This window comes from Rhineura floridana, chromosome 1, assembly GCF_030035675.1.
Source record: "Rhineura floridana isolate rRhiFlo1 chromosome 1, rRhiFlo1.hap2, whole genome shotgun sequence".
Classification (NCBI taxonomy): domain Eukaryota; kingdom Metazoa; phylum Chordata; class Lepidosauria; order Squamata; family Rhineuridae; genus Rhineura; species Rhineura floridana.
Window position 1 is genome coordinate 319,750,666 of NC_084480.1, and position 16,730 is coordinate 319,767,395.

Consider the following 16,730-nt stretch of genomic DNA (forward strand, 5'->3'; position numbering starts at 1 on the left):
AGTCATTTGCACTAAAATGGTGGAGAACTTTCATGAGGATGTTTAAAAAAAATTGCAGATAGCTGCAGGAATGTGGAGAACTGAATTTAACATTAGAAAAATGAGAAACTGGGAGAACTGAAACGGACAGATCTTTCCATCCCTAACAGACAGCAGCTACCCAGGGTGTTAGAGAGCCCTAACTGAAGATGCCAGGGATTGAACCCGGGGCCTTTAGCATGCAAAGCATGTGCCCCACAACCGCTTGCCGGAGACGGGAGGAGAGTGTGGCTGTGGGACGCTCTCTTTCCCAGCATCGTCAAGAGGAGGAAGAGGAAGGTGCGTCCCCTGCCCTCCAGGCTCTCTTTGCAGGACACGAAGGGGCTCACTTGACCCTCACTGCCTCTGCTGCCTCCGGGCCAGGAATAGAGCCACCTCACCCCAGCTGCTGCTCCCCAGAGCTGAGCACTACCGCCTCTTCCCCTCTCAGGGACCTTGCTGCAGGACGCTGCATGTTGAGGTGGCGGCAGCAGCAAAAGAGGCATGTAGCAGCCAGCCTGTCAGTATACAGTCAGGGTTTCTTTTAACTTCTAAACATTGAGTCTTTTAAGTGTGCCATTTAGTTAGTGAACAGTTTATGGGATCAGCTTGAGAGGCTTCTGTTGCTTTTATGGTTATTGTGCCTTGCCACTGAAGGCAGGGGTAGCTTGGTTTTCCATTTTCTTGACCTTAAATTCTATTTAGGGACCTCAGACATTTAACTGATTCTTGTTCTGTCCCATACTAACTTTTTTCTCTTTTGGGCGGTGGGGTGGGGGAGGAAAGTGGCATTGATGTGAAGGTGGGTAAGATGGCAAAACTGGAACTGAACTGAGGAAAATCTGGTTAAAATTCTCCGCATCCCATCTTCAAGACATCTCTTGCTTCTCTGAGTGTGCGTGACTGTTGTTTCTTTTTAATGTGCTTTTAACAGTCTTCCCTCTCCTTTCAATTTGCAATCCATAATTAAGATCAACCAGATGAGAGTTTTTAGCTGTTTAATGTTCCGTCAGAGGCCTCTTGGGGAAAGTGACAGACAATTTTACAATGTGCTTGTAAGAATTTCATAGCACCTCGTAAATAAATAAATAAAAATGGCACACACTCCTCACACTCCACCCCTGGATTTATAATGAGTGCTGTTCTTTAGGAGAAGAATGAAGTAATGTGATTAAACAGCCCTCTGCCACCAGCCAGAGAAAGGGGGATGGCATGAATGGCAATGCCGTCACTTGCATTGTGTGACAACACTCCCCCTCCTCTGACCTCCCAAATTTGTCTTATTTTATTCCATGCCATCTTCCAGCATAAATGAAAAAGCTGCCAATATTATAGCTTAGAAATATATTGCCACTCTTGTCTTACCGCTGTAAATCTTTTCTTTTTATTTATCTAAGGTCCCTCCTTGATGCAGGGAGCAGTGCGGGATCGACCACGTTGCATACTTATCATGTTTAACAGAGTCCTAATTTGCAATTTTAGCCTAATCTTAGAAATTGTCAGGAAGTGAAAGGGAGTCCTACTTCCCACTTTCTCTCCTCCTCTTACCCCCTGCAGGCTCTGCAAGCAAGCCAAGCTTGGCTGAGTTTCACAGGTGCAGTTTTCTCCCCTCGGTCAATGCTGTTTCTTAATTGCTCTTTTGTGCTCAGGCACTGGAAATGCAAACTTTGCAACCTACGGTTTCCTCCACGTTCGTTTCCTCATCCCTCCCTCCACCATCGCTGCTTTGACACTGTTACAACATGGTCAGTCAGGAGCACATCGCGGCAGCTCGTTGGGCTGCGAATGCGACAAGAGTGTACGGGCAGATTTCCACAGCAGATTTCCATGCTGCCACTTGAAGCAAGGGGCAGGGCGCCTTGCCCTCTTTCCCCCACCCCAGCCCCCCAGTTCCGTTGGGCTGCACCTACGGCATCAGGGGTGGAAATGTTTCTCATCCCAGGGGCCGCATTCCCTCCTGGGCAACTGTCCAGGGGCCACAGGCCAGTGGTGGGCGAGGCCAGAGTAACAAATGTGTGCACAGTGGGTTAGTCGCTGTGCGCACTCACACACCCTCTCCATCTAGGCAAGCAAGAGGCATTGTCAGGGTTCAAGGACACATTGCGGCCAGGGACAGTCCCAAGGGCTGGAGGCTCCCTGTGGCTGCAGTATATATTCACCTGGTTCTTGCCCTTATGTCTGCAGAACAGTCCTGCTGGAGCCCAGGGCAATCTGAGAGGAGGTGGACAGTGCACTCAGGAAGGCATCTCTCTCTCTCTCTCTCTCTCACACACACACACACACACCCCACACACACCCCTTGGAATTCAGCTCCCTCAGTTGTTGATCCAGTGCGTTAAACTCTTCTGGCTGCTTTCAGACACTTAAAAGAATCTGGACAAATAATAGAAACAGTTGCTCATTGAGAACGATGCTACTGGGCAGTATCCTGTAGCTTAAAACTGGTCCAGGCCTGTAAAGAAGGCGGGGAGAGGTCATGGGGTCTTCTCCTGCTTGGCGGGGGGGAGGGCATTTGAGAAGAAGTTGGGCAAGTGTCTCCCTTGAAAGGATAATTTGGTTATAGGCAGGGCTGTGTCAGTGTGGAAATGCAGAAAGCAGCCTGGCAGGTTCCTGGGAATCTTGTTTTTCATTTTTAAAACACAAAATCCAGCAAGTTTTGGGAGGGGGGATGCATGCAGGCCGCCTCGCCCAATCCAGAGCTAGCTGAGCTGTGAAACTCACTGGGTGGTTTTGGGCCAGTCACTGTCTCTCAGCCTGACCTACCTTACAGGGTTGTTAGGAAGAAGTATGTATGCTATCTTGAGCTCCTGTGGGGAGGGGAATGGGATGTAAATGTAATGACTAGAATGAATGAATTAAAAGTACTTGAAAATGTATGGAAGAACCTTTGGAAAGCAGAGGCTCTTAATTTGGGGTTGGGGACCCTCAGTGCTGTTACACAGTACTTCGCCCTCCCCATGACACGTTGAAACAGACTAAGATTTATTATTATTATTATTATTATTATTATTATTATTATTATTATTATTATTATTATTATTATTATTATTATTATTAGATTACCTGCCCTTCATCAGCAGGCCACAGGGTGGGTTACTGCTGTTTAAAATTCAGTATTAAGAAACAATTAAAATTTATTTATTTATTTATTTATTTTATTCGATTTCTATACCGCCCACAGCCAGAAGGCTCTCAGGGCGGTGTACAACATAGGATAAAATACAATAGAATCACAAAAAACAGTAAAAACATACATATTAAACAATTAAACAACCTGATATACATTAAAAGCTAAAAGATAGATTAAAATGCCTGGGAGAATAAAAAGAATATTATTATTATTATTATTAAAAAGGTTTTAACCTGGCACCAAAAAGCTAAAAGTGTGGGCGCCAGGCGCACCTCATCAGGGAGACTGTTCCATAATTCGGGGGCAACCACTGAAAAGGCCCTAGATCTTGTTACAACCCTCCGAGCTTCTCTGTGAGTCGGAGCTCAGAGGAGGGCCTTAGATGTTGAATGTAGTGAACGGGTAGGTTCATATCGGGAGAGGCGTTCCGCTAGGTATTGTGGTCCCGCGCCGTGAAAGGCTTTATAAGTAAAAACTAGCACTTTGAATTTGGCCCTGAAACAGATAGGTAGCCAGTGCAAACGAGCCAGAACCGGTGTTATATGTGCGGACCGCCTGGTCCTCGTCAACAGTCTAGCTGCTGCGTTTTGCACTAGCTGTAGTTTCCGAACTGTCTTCAAAGGCAGCCCCACATAGAGCGTATTGCAGTAATCTAATCTCGAGGTTACCAGAGCATGCACAACTGAAGCGAGGTCGTCGCTTTCCAGATAGGGACGTAGCGTGGTAGAACGCATTCTGTGCCACCGAGGCCACCTGCGCCTCGAGAGACAGGAATGGATCGAAAAGAACCCCCAAGCTACGAACCTGTTCCTTCAGGGGGAGTGTAACCCCATCTAGAACAGGTTGAACATCCACCATCTGATCAGAGAAGGCACTCACCAACAGCGTCTCAGTCTTGTCAGGATTAAGCCTCAGTTTATTAGTTCTCATCCAGTCCATTATCGCGGCCAGGCAACGGTTCAGCACATTAACAGCCTCACCTGAAGAAGATGAAAAGGAGAAATAGAGTTGCGTGTCATCAGCATACTGGTGACAACGCACTCCAAAGCTCCTGATGACCGCACCCAGCGGCTTCATGTAGATGTTAAAAAGCATGGGGGACAGAACCGATCCCTGCGGGACTCCACAATGGAGAGTCCAGGGTATCGAACAATGCTCCCCAAGCCCTACCCTCTGGAGGCGGTCCACCAAGTAGGAGCGGAGCCACTGCCAAGCAGTACCTCCAACTCCCAACTCCGTGAGTCTCCCCAGAAGGATACCGTGGTCGATGGTATCAAAAGCAGCTGAGAGATCAAGGAGAATCAACAGAGTAACACTTCCTCTGTCCCTCTCCCGACATAGGTCATCATACAGGGCGACCAAGGCTGTTTCAGTGCCAAAACCGGGCCTAAAACCGGATTGAAATGGATCTAGATAATCGGTTTCATCCAAGAGCACCTGGAGCTGGTCAGCAACCACACGTTCCAGGATCTTGCCCAGGAACGGAACATTGGCTACTGGTCTGTAGCTGCTGACATCCTCTGGGTCCAGGGAAGGTTTCTTCAGGAGTGGTCTCACTACCGCCTCTTTTAAACAACTAGGTACCACTCCATCTCTCAAGGAGGCATTTATCACTTCCCTGGCCCAGCCGGCTGTTCCAACCCTGCCAGCTTTCACTAGCCAAGAGGGGCAAGGATCCAGCACAGAGGTGGTTGCACGCACCAGTCCAAGCACCTTGTCAACGTCCTCAAGCTGTACCAACTGAAACTCATCCAATAAATGAGGACAAGACCGTGCTCCGGATATCTCATTAGGTTCAACTGCCATAATACTAGAGTCTAAGTCCCGACTTAAAACAAATTGCAGAATGTACACTCGCTGCAGTGTCTAGGTTTTCTTGGTGCAGTTTTTAAAATCTTTTAGCACCCAGCCCATGCGGCTTTTGGTGTCCTGCCCAAGCTCACCAGCTGACTAGAAATAGCCAACCGAGTTGTTTGCTCCCTACTTTCAGAACAGTTGCCCAGAGTGGCAAGGCTGTTTCCCCTCCACCACATTTTTTAAAAAAACTTAGCTACATGCCCTGGATCTGCCTTCCCCAACCTGGTGCACCCTCCCCCCAATTTCTTAGACTATAACTCCCATGAACCCAGCTAACACGGCTGTGAGAGGCTGATGAGAGTTGTCATCAAAGGGGGGCACCAGTCTGGGGAAGGTTGCCTTAGATGAATGGACAAGGTTTGTGTTGGATTCTGCCCCCGGGCCCTCACCAAACCACCACACTCTCTCCTGGCTCCATTGCCCACCTCCAGCGTGGAGCTGATCAAGGCTCTGTGCCCGGGGAGGAGAGTTCTTTGTTCCCAGAGGTGGGACTTCAGTCCCAGAGGGTGGACTTGGCTGTTGCATGCAGGGCCCCTCCAGACTGGTGGGGTTTGTGCGTGCGTGTGTATATCCTGCAGCATGTCATTGACACAATAATAGTGCATTAGTGGTGGATTTATTCTGGACCGTCCGCACATCATTCCGCTGTATTAGTTGTTCTGGGATGCATCCCCAACGTTACCGCATTATTGCCGCCCAAAGAGGCAGTGCAACAAAAGCGTGCCAGGAAATAAGGCAGGATGTTTTGGGTATAAAATATTACACGAGTACAACGGGGAACGACAAGACATGCTCTGGAAAAGGAAGCAGAGCACCCACCCGGGAATTTTTGCAGATGTAAGCAAGTATTGACAGTGCGATTGTGCATAATCCCACCCTGGGCTCCTCCTGGGAGGAAGGGCGGGATACAAATCAAATAATAAGTCAAATAAATATCAACTGCTCTGATGCCTTCAGGAGCCGATATCATCATGAGTGCGCGGTGATGGTTCTGAGACGCCCACCCTTTCCTGAAACTCTTGGCGAATGGCTAGAAGGACTCCTGCTCTCTCTTCTTCACCTGTCTGAAGCACAAAGCCAAACCTGCAACCTTCCCGTTGCCACTCGTGCACACGTGGATGGCACCCAGCAGTCTCTTCTCTGGCTGCTGACTCTTTGTAAACGGCATTAGCCGGCGTCACAGGTGACTAATTGCCAAGTCGTGGGTGACTGCTGGGCCTCCCTCTGATGTATGGGTGTTATATTAAGGGTGGAAAGGTGCTAAATGAGCCCTCTTTGTTTTACATAAATTAGCTCAAAAGTCATGAATCACTGCCATGGCCACTTACTCTTTCACCCAAAGTTTGTTTAACCAAGTTTTAAAAATGGCAGGAGGGGATAAAATGGAAGACGCCGGCCTTTTGCTCCTGCCTCCACCCCACCTCGGCGGGGCTGCTTTGGAAGGGGCCCATAATTGCCAGCAGGCGGCCCTGCAGGGGCTGCATGAAGAATCTCCAGTATGAAAGCCCTTTCCCGATATAAAACCTGGGTTCCTTCCTCTTGGAACTGCCCCAAGCCCTCAAAAGGCAGCATTCTATCAGGGGCCCTGACACACGGGTGACGTTCCGTGTCATTGGGAGCGGTCGTGATGGGCGTCTCTTAATCTTTTCCAGTCAGGGCAGGGGGATAGTTTGGAAACCTGAAGCTCCACGCTTCAGCATGCAACACAACATAAAACCCACCATGGCTTTCCAGGCCTCAGAGGCATCAGATCCTGATCGGAACAGTTACAGCCGCCCTTGGAGCCTAGCTGTGCAATTGCCCCTTCCTCAACTCTAACCCCTTCCTAATTTCTGATCTGCACTCCCTGTGGGCAATCCAGTTAGGGTCTCTGGCCCTGGAAAAGCATTCTCTCTCTCTCTTGCCTCTAGAAGAGACAGCAGGGCACATCTTAAAAATAACACAGCAGCAGAGTTGTTCTGGATTCTGCCCAGGGATTGAAATCTACAACCTTGCAGCTATTGGACTACAACTCCCATCACCCCTGACCATTAGCCACACTGCCTGGGGCCGATGGGAACTGAAGTCCAACAATATTTGGAGGACTAAAACTGTCCGCCATCATTGAACTCAGAAATAAGCTTAGGATCAGGGAGTCAGGGGTGCGTGCATTTTGACTTTGCCGCAAAAGACACCTGAATTCAGACACGCAAACACCCCATGCAGCCTGTAACAACCTGTCCAGAGAGGAAATGCCATGGCATGTGTGCTTTGAGTGGCCACTGTTCTATGAAAAGCACTGCCAGACCCACTGCTGGACCAAACGTTCTGTTAAATATCCTTGAGTTAGAAGAGAGGAAGCCGTTATGGTCCCTTTACTACCTGCTCTCCATACACGCTTCAGAAGCCAGCGAGGAGTAGGATGTTACAGATGTTCTATTGATGTATCTTTATATTTGTGCTCTTTTGTAACCCACCTTGAGAGCTTTTTGGCTGAAAGGCAGAGTAGAAATATTAACATCAAAATCAAATTATGTGAAGGTAGTGGGCTCTCCGACACTGGAGGCATTCAAGAGGCAGCTGGACAGCCATCTGACGGGAATGCTTTGATTTGGATTCCTGCATTGCACAGGGGGTTGGACTTGATGACCTTATAGGCCCCTTCCAACTCTACTATTCTATGATTCTGTGATTCTAAGGCAACAAGCAGCAGAAGAAGAAGACACTTCAGCAGTAGACGGACAAGGGGGTTCAGGGGAGCAGGATTCCTTGATGCAATGTTGGGTTGATGCAAGACACAAGAGCATCCCTCTTCCCACTCGTTCAGTGCCGGAGTGCATCTGCAGCCTGGCTGCTCTCAAGTCTCTGCTATCCCACAGGCATGCAAGTCCTCACAGTGCTCTTAAGCTGGAGCGAGGAGGGGCACATTTGCAGCTCAGTCGTCCTCAGTTGCTTGCACAGTTGGGAAGATGGGGAAACTGGTATCTGAACCTAGGGATGGGATCCGCTGGCCGGTGCCGGTTCAAAAGCATTCCGTATTGATTTGAGTTCGTCCTTTGTCTGCTAGTCGCTGCTTTTACCCATCCGCCCTTTTCTCACTCACAATATTGATATCGATAAATGAAAGGAAATATCGATAAAATTATTGTTTGTAGTATCAATAGTTTTTTGTTTTGCTTTTTAAAAATCATTTTCAAAAATAGCCGTGGAAAATTGCTACATAAAAATCCGATCCACAGAGAATAAGCAAATTAATGAAAAATTCGGTATCAAACCTGACTTGAGGGGAATTCTAGCACATCCCTAATCTGAACAGCCTCTGGCAGAGTGGGGGGCAGCTCAGTAGTCCAGGATTCCCCGTAGCAGGCAGGGATAATCCCAACCAGCAGGCTCTGACGGTTGTGGGGAAAGGTTTGTCCATCTTGCTCCGTAGGCAGGAACATTAACCCAAAGTCGGGATGGATGTTGGAGCTTTGAGGAGTGGAGGCAAAGCCTTGGGTGAGGGATTCAGTGGAGGGGAGATTTTGTCAACAGGAAGAAGGCCGTTGCCATCCTCCTTTCACGGGTGCAGACTTCACGTGGGCTCGGGCAAGTTGCTGAAGCGGTGAAGCCGCCGCCGCCTCCAGCCTCGCCCGGTCCCCCAGGGTTTGAGCTGGGCTGTCAGCTTTAACCCCCTCCTTTTCAGGATCCCTTTCATGAGGAGCGAATGAGGGCAGTTTTCTGCGTGGCTTGATGAGAGCTTCAGATTTTCGCTTTGTGATTTAATGTATTTCTGTTGGAAGTTGTAACTGCTGCTTTTTGTAAATTGTATTGTTTTTATTGATGTATTTTGATATTTGTGCTTATTTTTTGTAAGCGGCCTTGAGGGCCTTCTGGCCAAAAGACGGGACAGAAACAACAACAACAATAATAGCTGCCCCTGCTCCATCAGCCTCCACTGCTGAGGTGGCCAAGCTCAGCCTGCCAGCCTCTCCCCTGCGTTTACTTCTTCACACAATGGTAGCGGCCACCAGCTTGGATGGCTTGAAAAGAGGGTTAGACGAATCGTCAGAATGAAAGAAGAGCCCTATCGCTGGGCCAGGCCAGTGGCCCACCTAGTCCAGCATCCTGTTCTCACATTGGCCAGCCAGATGCCCATGGGGAGCCCATGGAGGATTAGGCTGCCGGCCGCTGCTAGCCACAATGGCAAAGTTCTGCCTCCCCTGTCAGAGGCAGCACACCCCTGAATATCCGTTGCTGGGAATCACAAGGGGGCGAGTGCTGTTGCACTCATGTCCTGCTTGTTGGGCTTCCCAGAGGCAAAGGGAAGGGCCATCGTTCAGTGGCAGAGCACCTGCTTTGCATGCAGAAGGGCCCAGGTTCGACTCCTAGCAGCTCTAGGCAGGGCCGGAAGAAACTCCCTGTCTAAAATCCTGGAGTGCCACTACCGTTCAGCGTCAACAGGACTGAGCTCTATGGGCCAGTGGTTTGTCTTGATATGAGGCAGCTTTGCATGTTCCTGTGTTGCCCGCTGTGGGGACAGGATGCTGGACTAGATCAGCCTTTGGTTTGCCCTAGCAGAGTTCTTCTTCTGTTCTTGTGTTCCCCTGCCCAGCCAAGCGCCATCAGGCGCCACCCCCTCATCTGCCAGGCACCCCCTCCTCTTAGCTCTGCATCTGATCTGCTGCATCAGAGGGTCCAGTCCTGAAGGGAACTGGCAGCCATTACCATGGACGAGTGGTGTACTGCTCCGCAGGGGTGAAGCAGCCTGGCTTTGCTGCAGCTGCACACATTCTGCACCTTGGGGGGAGTCTGTGCTGAATTCTGCAACTTGAATACATTCTGCATGTTGAACAAATTGGTGTGCAGTTGTTTGCGTGGTGTAGTTTGTTTCTGCTACGGTGGGGAGCCCACCTCTGGACCTCCCACCTGCCGGACCTTGGGCATCCATCTCAGTTCTGCTCTTGAGGTTTTTCCAGGACTTGGCTCCCACATAATGGCCAGACCCCTCTTTGTAGCCATAAGATCTAGGAACCTGATCGTGTTTGAAAACGAAATCTGTTTCCCGGGGTCTGCACCAGACTCCCGGCTCCTCCAGTGACATCCCAGAGTTGTTCCCATTGTGCAGAAGTCGTACTTTTGTGGTGGATTTGTACAGCTCACTGTGCCACTCAATGGCAAGGTTTGGAACTGCAAACCTCTTCTTTTGGGAAGCTTCTCTTTCCCCAAAATGGAAAAGAGTGGAAACCCCCCCCTCTCTCTGCTCCTGGCCATGTTTAAAATATAAAATCTCATATTTAGAGAAATTCAGAATCTATAGTGTAGTATGGCTTCATTTAACAAAAAACAACTTTTAGGGGATTTTCCAGGTTAGACAATTTGGGGGTTTCCAAAAAGATCTGGTACGTGAAAAATTATATATTGTTTTGTTTTGAATAAATTTTAAACATTGTTCCCTCTCCACCCTCCCTTTCAGTTCACCAAAGCTTTTGGTAATTGAAAGTTCTAGGTGTGGGAGATGTTTGCCTTGAGTCAATGCTTTCAGTGAGATACTTAAATTTATTCTTTTATATCTATTGCTGTGTTTTTATCCCACCGTGTCCCCAGCCCCACACAAGGACCCCAGGGCAATATTTCCCTCCTCCCCCCCACGCCACCCCTGTTTTATCCTCCTAGGAGCCCAGTGAGGTACGTCAAGCAAAGAGAGACAGAGAGGAGGAGGGCTGGCTTCAGGCCGCTGAATGAGTTTCATATCTCATCTGCTGAGTCTCCCTGTTTCAAGCCTGACACGCTGTATACAACTTCTCTTTCCTAAGCATCATCCTGGAAGTTTGCACCCCACTTCTGACTTGTTAACACCTGCCATGCTGTTCCCCAAGTGCTGCTTCTGTGGAGAGCCTTCTAGAGTTTTGCATTTTGTCATCCTCAGCCATTTGACCTTGTCAGCAAACCTGAGCCCTTTGCTGCTTTCATCCTGCTAATGCTGTTGAATGTGCGTGGAGCCAGGAGATTTAAAGTGCAGACCAGCATGTGAAAGTGATACGCCCCTCCTCTGCAGGGCTTACCGTGCCCTGACTTCTGGTGGCCGGAGCTCCCTCCCTTGCCTGCAAGGGACCCCCATCTGCGTCAGCGGAGGGAGCAGCAGCTCTGCGTTTGCAAAGGGTGGTGGGCACAGCACTTCCCTCCTGAATGGAAAGGCCCCTCGCTTTCTGAAGAACTTTGCATTTTGTTTGTTGGCTTGTTGCATTTATATACCACCTCGTAGCCGAAGCCCTGTGGGCAGTTTACAACAATTAAAAACATTAAAAACAAGTATACATATACCAAATTAAAGCCCATAAAAACTGATAGGCAAGTTAAAAAACATGCTATTCAAATGCTGTTAAAAAAATGCCTGGGAGAAGAGGAAAGTCTTGACCTGGTGCCGAACAGATAACAGTGTTGGCGCCAGGTGCACCTCGTCAGAGAGATCATTCCATAATTTGGGGGCCACCACTAAGAAGGCCCTCTCCCTTGTTGCCATCAGAGCTCCCACATTGCTGTGGACTGGAAGTAGAGTAGGCACTGGGCTAAACAGTTGTGGGCTGGGAGGGCATGCCTAGATCTGACAAATGAGAATTGGGAAATAGGGGAAGGGCCGTAACGCAGTGGCAGAGGACTTGTGTTGCATGCAGAAGGTCCCAGGCTCAGCCCTCAATGGCATCTCCAGGTAGGACTGGGAGTGTCCCCTGCCTGAAACCCTGGACAGCCACTGCCAGTCAGTGTAGACAATACTGAGCGTGATGGACCCATGGCCTGACTCTGTATTAACTTCCAATGTTCCTAACAAGATGGGAAATAGGTGAGTCAGGCGATGAGAGCCATCTCTATGGTCAGGCCGTGTTTTAAGGGTATGGGGATTTGAAGGAGGAAGGTGAAGTCTTGTGATCGTTCCAGAGTTCATTTCGCCATGGCCAACCCTCAAAACGTTCTCGCCAGGGGGGTGTGTGTGTGTGTCTTCCACTGTTTGCCTCTTGCCATGCTGAAAACAGACCACTTCTCTTGTCTTTTTCTTAGGGAGGCCTTTGCAGATCAAGCCCAGACTATGACGGCGTCTTCCCTCAGAGCGGAGCCCTGCCCAGCAGCCGAGGTCTCGGTCAAACATCTCAGGGATTTGAAGCCTCCCTGACAACTACCTCAGGAAGACGCAACACTGGGACAGAACGGGCAGCGGTTTTGCTCAGAGCGTCCAGTGTGGCTGTCTGTCCTTTTTATGTGTGAGGTGGGGCGTTTTGTGGGAGGGCGACCCCACTCTTCCACAGCCCAGGAGAGTAGCTTTGTGGCTTTTTTGTTTTCGTTTTTTTCAAATAAAGGAGCTTTTCGTTTCAGACTTTCATGAGCTCCTAATTTCACTCAGGTGGCTGACTTCCCTTGCTGGGGGGCAGTGGGGAGAGGTGTCTTTCAGAAACCTCTGCCTGAGCTCCAGGCCCAATGTGGATATGTTGGCTTCAGCTGGGACCAGCAGTGGTTTGTGGCTTTGGATTATGGAATAAACCGAACTGGAGAGACTTTATGTAGAAACCTAAGCCTCAGTCTCCCTCTTTCTCCAGGCTCTGGGCCAGCCTGAGGTGCTGTGCGCTTCAGCGTGCAAGCCAGAGTGCAGTCGTTCTCTGTTGGCACCTGAGAGGCTCCTGGGGAGTGCCTCCCAGATCCTATGAAATGTTGCCACCTCAAGCTTGGGCTGCCTATGTAGTGAGGGTTTAGTTCGGCCAAATACTGGGTATTTTTTGCAACAACGCCCAAGGTGCAAGGTTAAGGAAGACTGCTGTTGATGGGAAACTCCTGCATGTAAAAGCCATTGTGGTTGACAGGTGAGGGGTATAAACCTTATGCCTAACTTTGTCCTGAGAGAGGTAAAATTTCTGGGAACTTTGGAGACATTTTCTTTTGTGGGGGGACACAGTTTCCCTTTTATTCTGAAAAGATTTGGGGGGGAGTGGAAGAACCCAGCAATCTTTGCAAGATTTCTTTGTTAGTTAATGCCAGCTTTGGGGCTCAAAATGATTTGTAAAATCAACCTGCCTGGAAACATTTATTAATGCTAATGCAAACAGAATATTTATATTTGTAGAGATGTGTTGTGAAGTTATATATACATATACTGTATCTTCAGGTCTTCATTGTGATCTTTCATTTTCTCCAGCTGTGGGGGAAATCGCGGAGAATTCTCTTTGTGACTTACACACACAGACACAGAGCTGTTTCCCAGCGTGGGTGAAAATTATGGGGAAAGATATAATCCAGGGAGAGGGCAGTTGCAGAGGATGCTCAGATCCCTCCGCTCCTCTCCTAGCCCACCTTTGTATGTGTGACTCAGTTGGTCGGAGGGGATCAATCTCCTGCTCTCTTTTCAAATGAATGATAAATTGGGGAAGGGCAACAGCTCAGTGGTAGATCCTCCACTTTGCTTGCAGAAGGTCCCAGGTTCAATCTCCAATCGCATCTCCCAGTGGGGCTGGATAAACCTGCTACCTGAAATCCCAGAGAGCCGCTGCCAGTCAGTGTAGACAGTACTTAGCTAGATGGGCCAATGGTCTGATTCATTATAAGGCAGCTTCCTATGTTCATCTCAAGTAAAATAATATCAAGCCAACATTTGCCTAAAATGCAAAGTAGGTTTGAAGTTTTTACAGTAAGCCTTCCTCTCCCAGGAAGGAAGCAGGTGCGTTTTTGGTGTAGAGAGTTATGAGCTCACAGCCCATAGTCCATTGTTCCCAGGGGTGTAGTCATCCAGGGTCTCGGGGGGTCTTAGACCCGTTACTTTTTTTGGAGCAGAGTCCCTGTGTCTCCAGCATCCTATGAGACAATCAGCATGAAGGGGGAATATGTTAGCCACTGAGAGGAGTTTTCTGAGATGCTTCCTTGACCTTTCCTGCTGATTGGAGCCAATCAGAGTGAAAGGAGGTGAGTCAGCCACTGAGAAGACTCTTTTCAGCAGCTAACACTCTCCTCTTTCATGCTGATTGGCTCCTAGGGATGTCTGTTGCTGTGGGAGGAGGCATTAAAAATGATCTCATTCTCAACCCAGCAGCAAAAAAAAAAAGGGGGGGGAGGTGGCTGTGACTGTCATGAAGGGACCCTGCACTTCTGAATTTACCACTGTGTGTTAACGTGCCTTCAAGTCAATTACGACTTATGGCGACCCTATGAATCAGTGACCTCCAACAGCATCTGTCATGAACCACCCTGTTCAGATCTTGTAAGTTCAGGTCTGTGGCTTCCTTGATGGAATCAATCCATCCCTTGTTTGGCCTTCCTCTTTTTCTACTCCCTTCTGTTTTTCCCCGCATTATTGTCTTTTCTACTGAATCCTGTCTTCTCATGATGTGTCCAAAGTATGTTAACCTCAGTTTCATCATTTTAGCTTCTAGTGATAGTTCTGGTTTAATTTGTTCTAACACCCAATTATTTGTCTTTTTCGTGGTCCATTGTATCTGCAACGCTCTCCTCCAACACCACATTTCAGTTTACCACTATGCTACTGATTTTTTCCCCACTGGCATTTTGAGCACCCTCTGGATTGAAATGCACCCTTCTGCTCCCTACCACCTCATGCAGTCTGTCAGCTCCCCCAACCCAGAGCGAGATTCAGTGTGTTGGTCTTATTCCCCTTAGGAAGGCAAGGGCTGTTCCTTTTCCCTTGGGAAAGCGCATGGCCAGGTGAGAATGTCTGAGTGCCCCAGCCATTGGGGTCAAGCCCCATTCAAGGCTCCACAACTTTTTCTCGTGGTGAGGGCAGGGGACTGGCCACGTGGCCCATGCAGAACATGCTGGGTCCTGCCACAGCCCCTGCCTGCCACGCAGACCGCAGTGGGCTGATCCTTTCTTCCGTGGGGGGTGAGATTTATGTCTGGCCTCCAGGGATCACAGTGCTGTGGGGCCTGAAACTGCAAATGACAGGGAATGGGCTGAGGGATGTACGGAATTGGCGTATCTGTAACCATTTGGAGGTGAAGGTGCTTTATGAACAGCTGGATCCGCAGCAGTGGGTGGACTTGGGCATACTATTCCATGGTGCTAATATTAAAAAGAAATCTGGTTTTAGAATGGGGGCATTTTGTGCTTCTCTCAAAAGTTTTTGCTGCGAAATAAAGACTGTGTAGAATCTGAACGCTGCTGGTGCTGGCATTAAGGGAGAGGCTGATGAAGGAGAAGGCTTCTGTTCTCCGCAAGGGGGCAGTGTGAGGAAGGCTCTGCCCTTGCCAGCTGGTCATCAGAGGGCAAGGTGGAGCCTCCTCAGGGTGCAACAGGCACCTGCTCTGCAGGGGCTTGACTTAAATGGCCTGCAGTGGTGCCCTTCCTGCTTCCGTGCCTTCCAGGCTCCAGCCTACGGTGGAACAGGCGGACCATGTGGCTCCCGGCTGCAGATGTTACTGCTGAGGTCTGGCGCTTGGACCTTGTAAAGAGGCACCCCCGTTTTCAGGCCTCTGGTTTCAGTTGGTGTCTTGACTTGGCCTAGGGGCCAGTGCACACTTCCTCCCTCCCTCCCTCCCTCCCTCCCCTTGTTTAACTCCCTGAATCTGCTCCATGTCTTTAAAAAGCCAGGTGTGGACACATCCGAAGGGCCACCTCCACATCTGGGCACTACATGGGTCAATGCTGGCCACCCCCTGCCTTATCTGGCCTATTTGCAGTAAGCAGCCACGCTCTTCCCAGCCCTGGCTCATCCCTACAGAGCAGCAAGGTAATGGAAGATTGATTGGGAGGGGAGCTGCAATCTGCCGCGCTCGGCACTTCCGTGCCCGACTTTGCTCTTTTTCCAGGGGGACTGAAGGAGTGGCGAGGGGGCCGTTCGCAAACACCCATTTGATTGGGCTCTTTATTTCCCCCTCTCCGTTTCTTTATCTCTGTGATTTAATGCCCTGTCTGCCGACGCTCCCACTAGAGCCCAGGAGTGCTGGCCAGGCAGCTCTGCAAGAATAGGCAGCAGGCACAAACTTTCGGCGTTCTCCAAAACTACCTTCTTCTGGAGCGAAACTGCAATAGGAGTTTGACCTAGCTGGTTCGGAGAGGGTGGCAAGTCCAGAGTTCTACAGCTGAGCGAGCTGGTGTTTCCTCTTTATTTATTCATTTTTGCATGTAGGAGGTTTCAGAGAGAAAAATCAACTCATTTGAAATGTGGTGTTGGAGGAGCGCTTTGCGGATACCATGGACCGTGAAAAAGACAAATAATTGGATGTTAGAACAAATTAAACCAGAATTGTCACTAGAAGCTAAAATGATGAAACTGAGGTTATCATACTTTGAACATATAACCAGAAGACCTGATTCACTAGAAAAGACCATAATACTGGGGAAAACAGAAGGGAGCAGCAAAAGAGGAAGGCGAAACAAGAGATGGATTGATTCCATAAAGGAAGCCACAGACCTGAACTTACAAGATCTGAACAGGGTGGTTCGTGACAGATGCTCTTGGAGGTCACTGATTCATAGGGTCGCCATAAGTCGTAATCGACTTGGAGGCGCATAAGAACAACAGGTTTCAGATGTGATCCCTGCCGCCTCTCTAATTCAGGCAACAAGGCTGGGGAAGTCTGCTTTATGGGATGCTAAAAGGAGCAGCTGCCATTTCTGGCTGATGACAAGAACATGATAAGGGCCTTGCAGGATCAGGCGTTCTGTTTTCAGTTGCTTCTGACGGATTTCAAGCAGAGCATGAAGGCAGCAGCCCTCCCGTGTACTTTATCTCTGTCATCTGCCACTCAGGTATATTGCCTCTGAAGGTGGA

At 49.2% G+C, this 16,730-nt stretch overlaps 1 protein-coding gene across 1 annotated transcript in view; it reads left to right on the forward strand.

Moving 5' to 3' along the window:
* The window catches only part of ZC3H3 (zinc finger CCCH-type containing 3), a 339,858-nt gene extending 326,744 nt beyond the window's left edge, over window positions 1-13,114 (forward strand). Inside the window, exon 12 of the mRNA XM_061607107.1 lies at window positions 12,020-13,114. Within this exon, the coding sequence (XP_061463091.1) occupies window positions 12,020-12,051 (32 nt within the window). The 3' untranslated portion in view covers window positions 12,052-13,114. The remainder of the gene's footprint in view (window positions 1-12,019) is intronic.
* The last annotated feature ends 3,616 nt before the right edge of the window (window positions 13,115-16,730 follow it).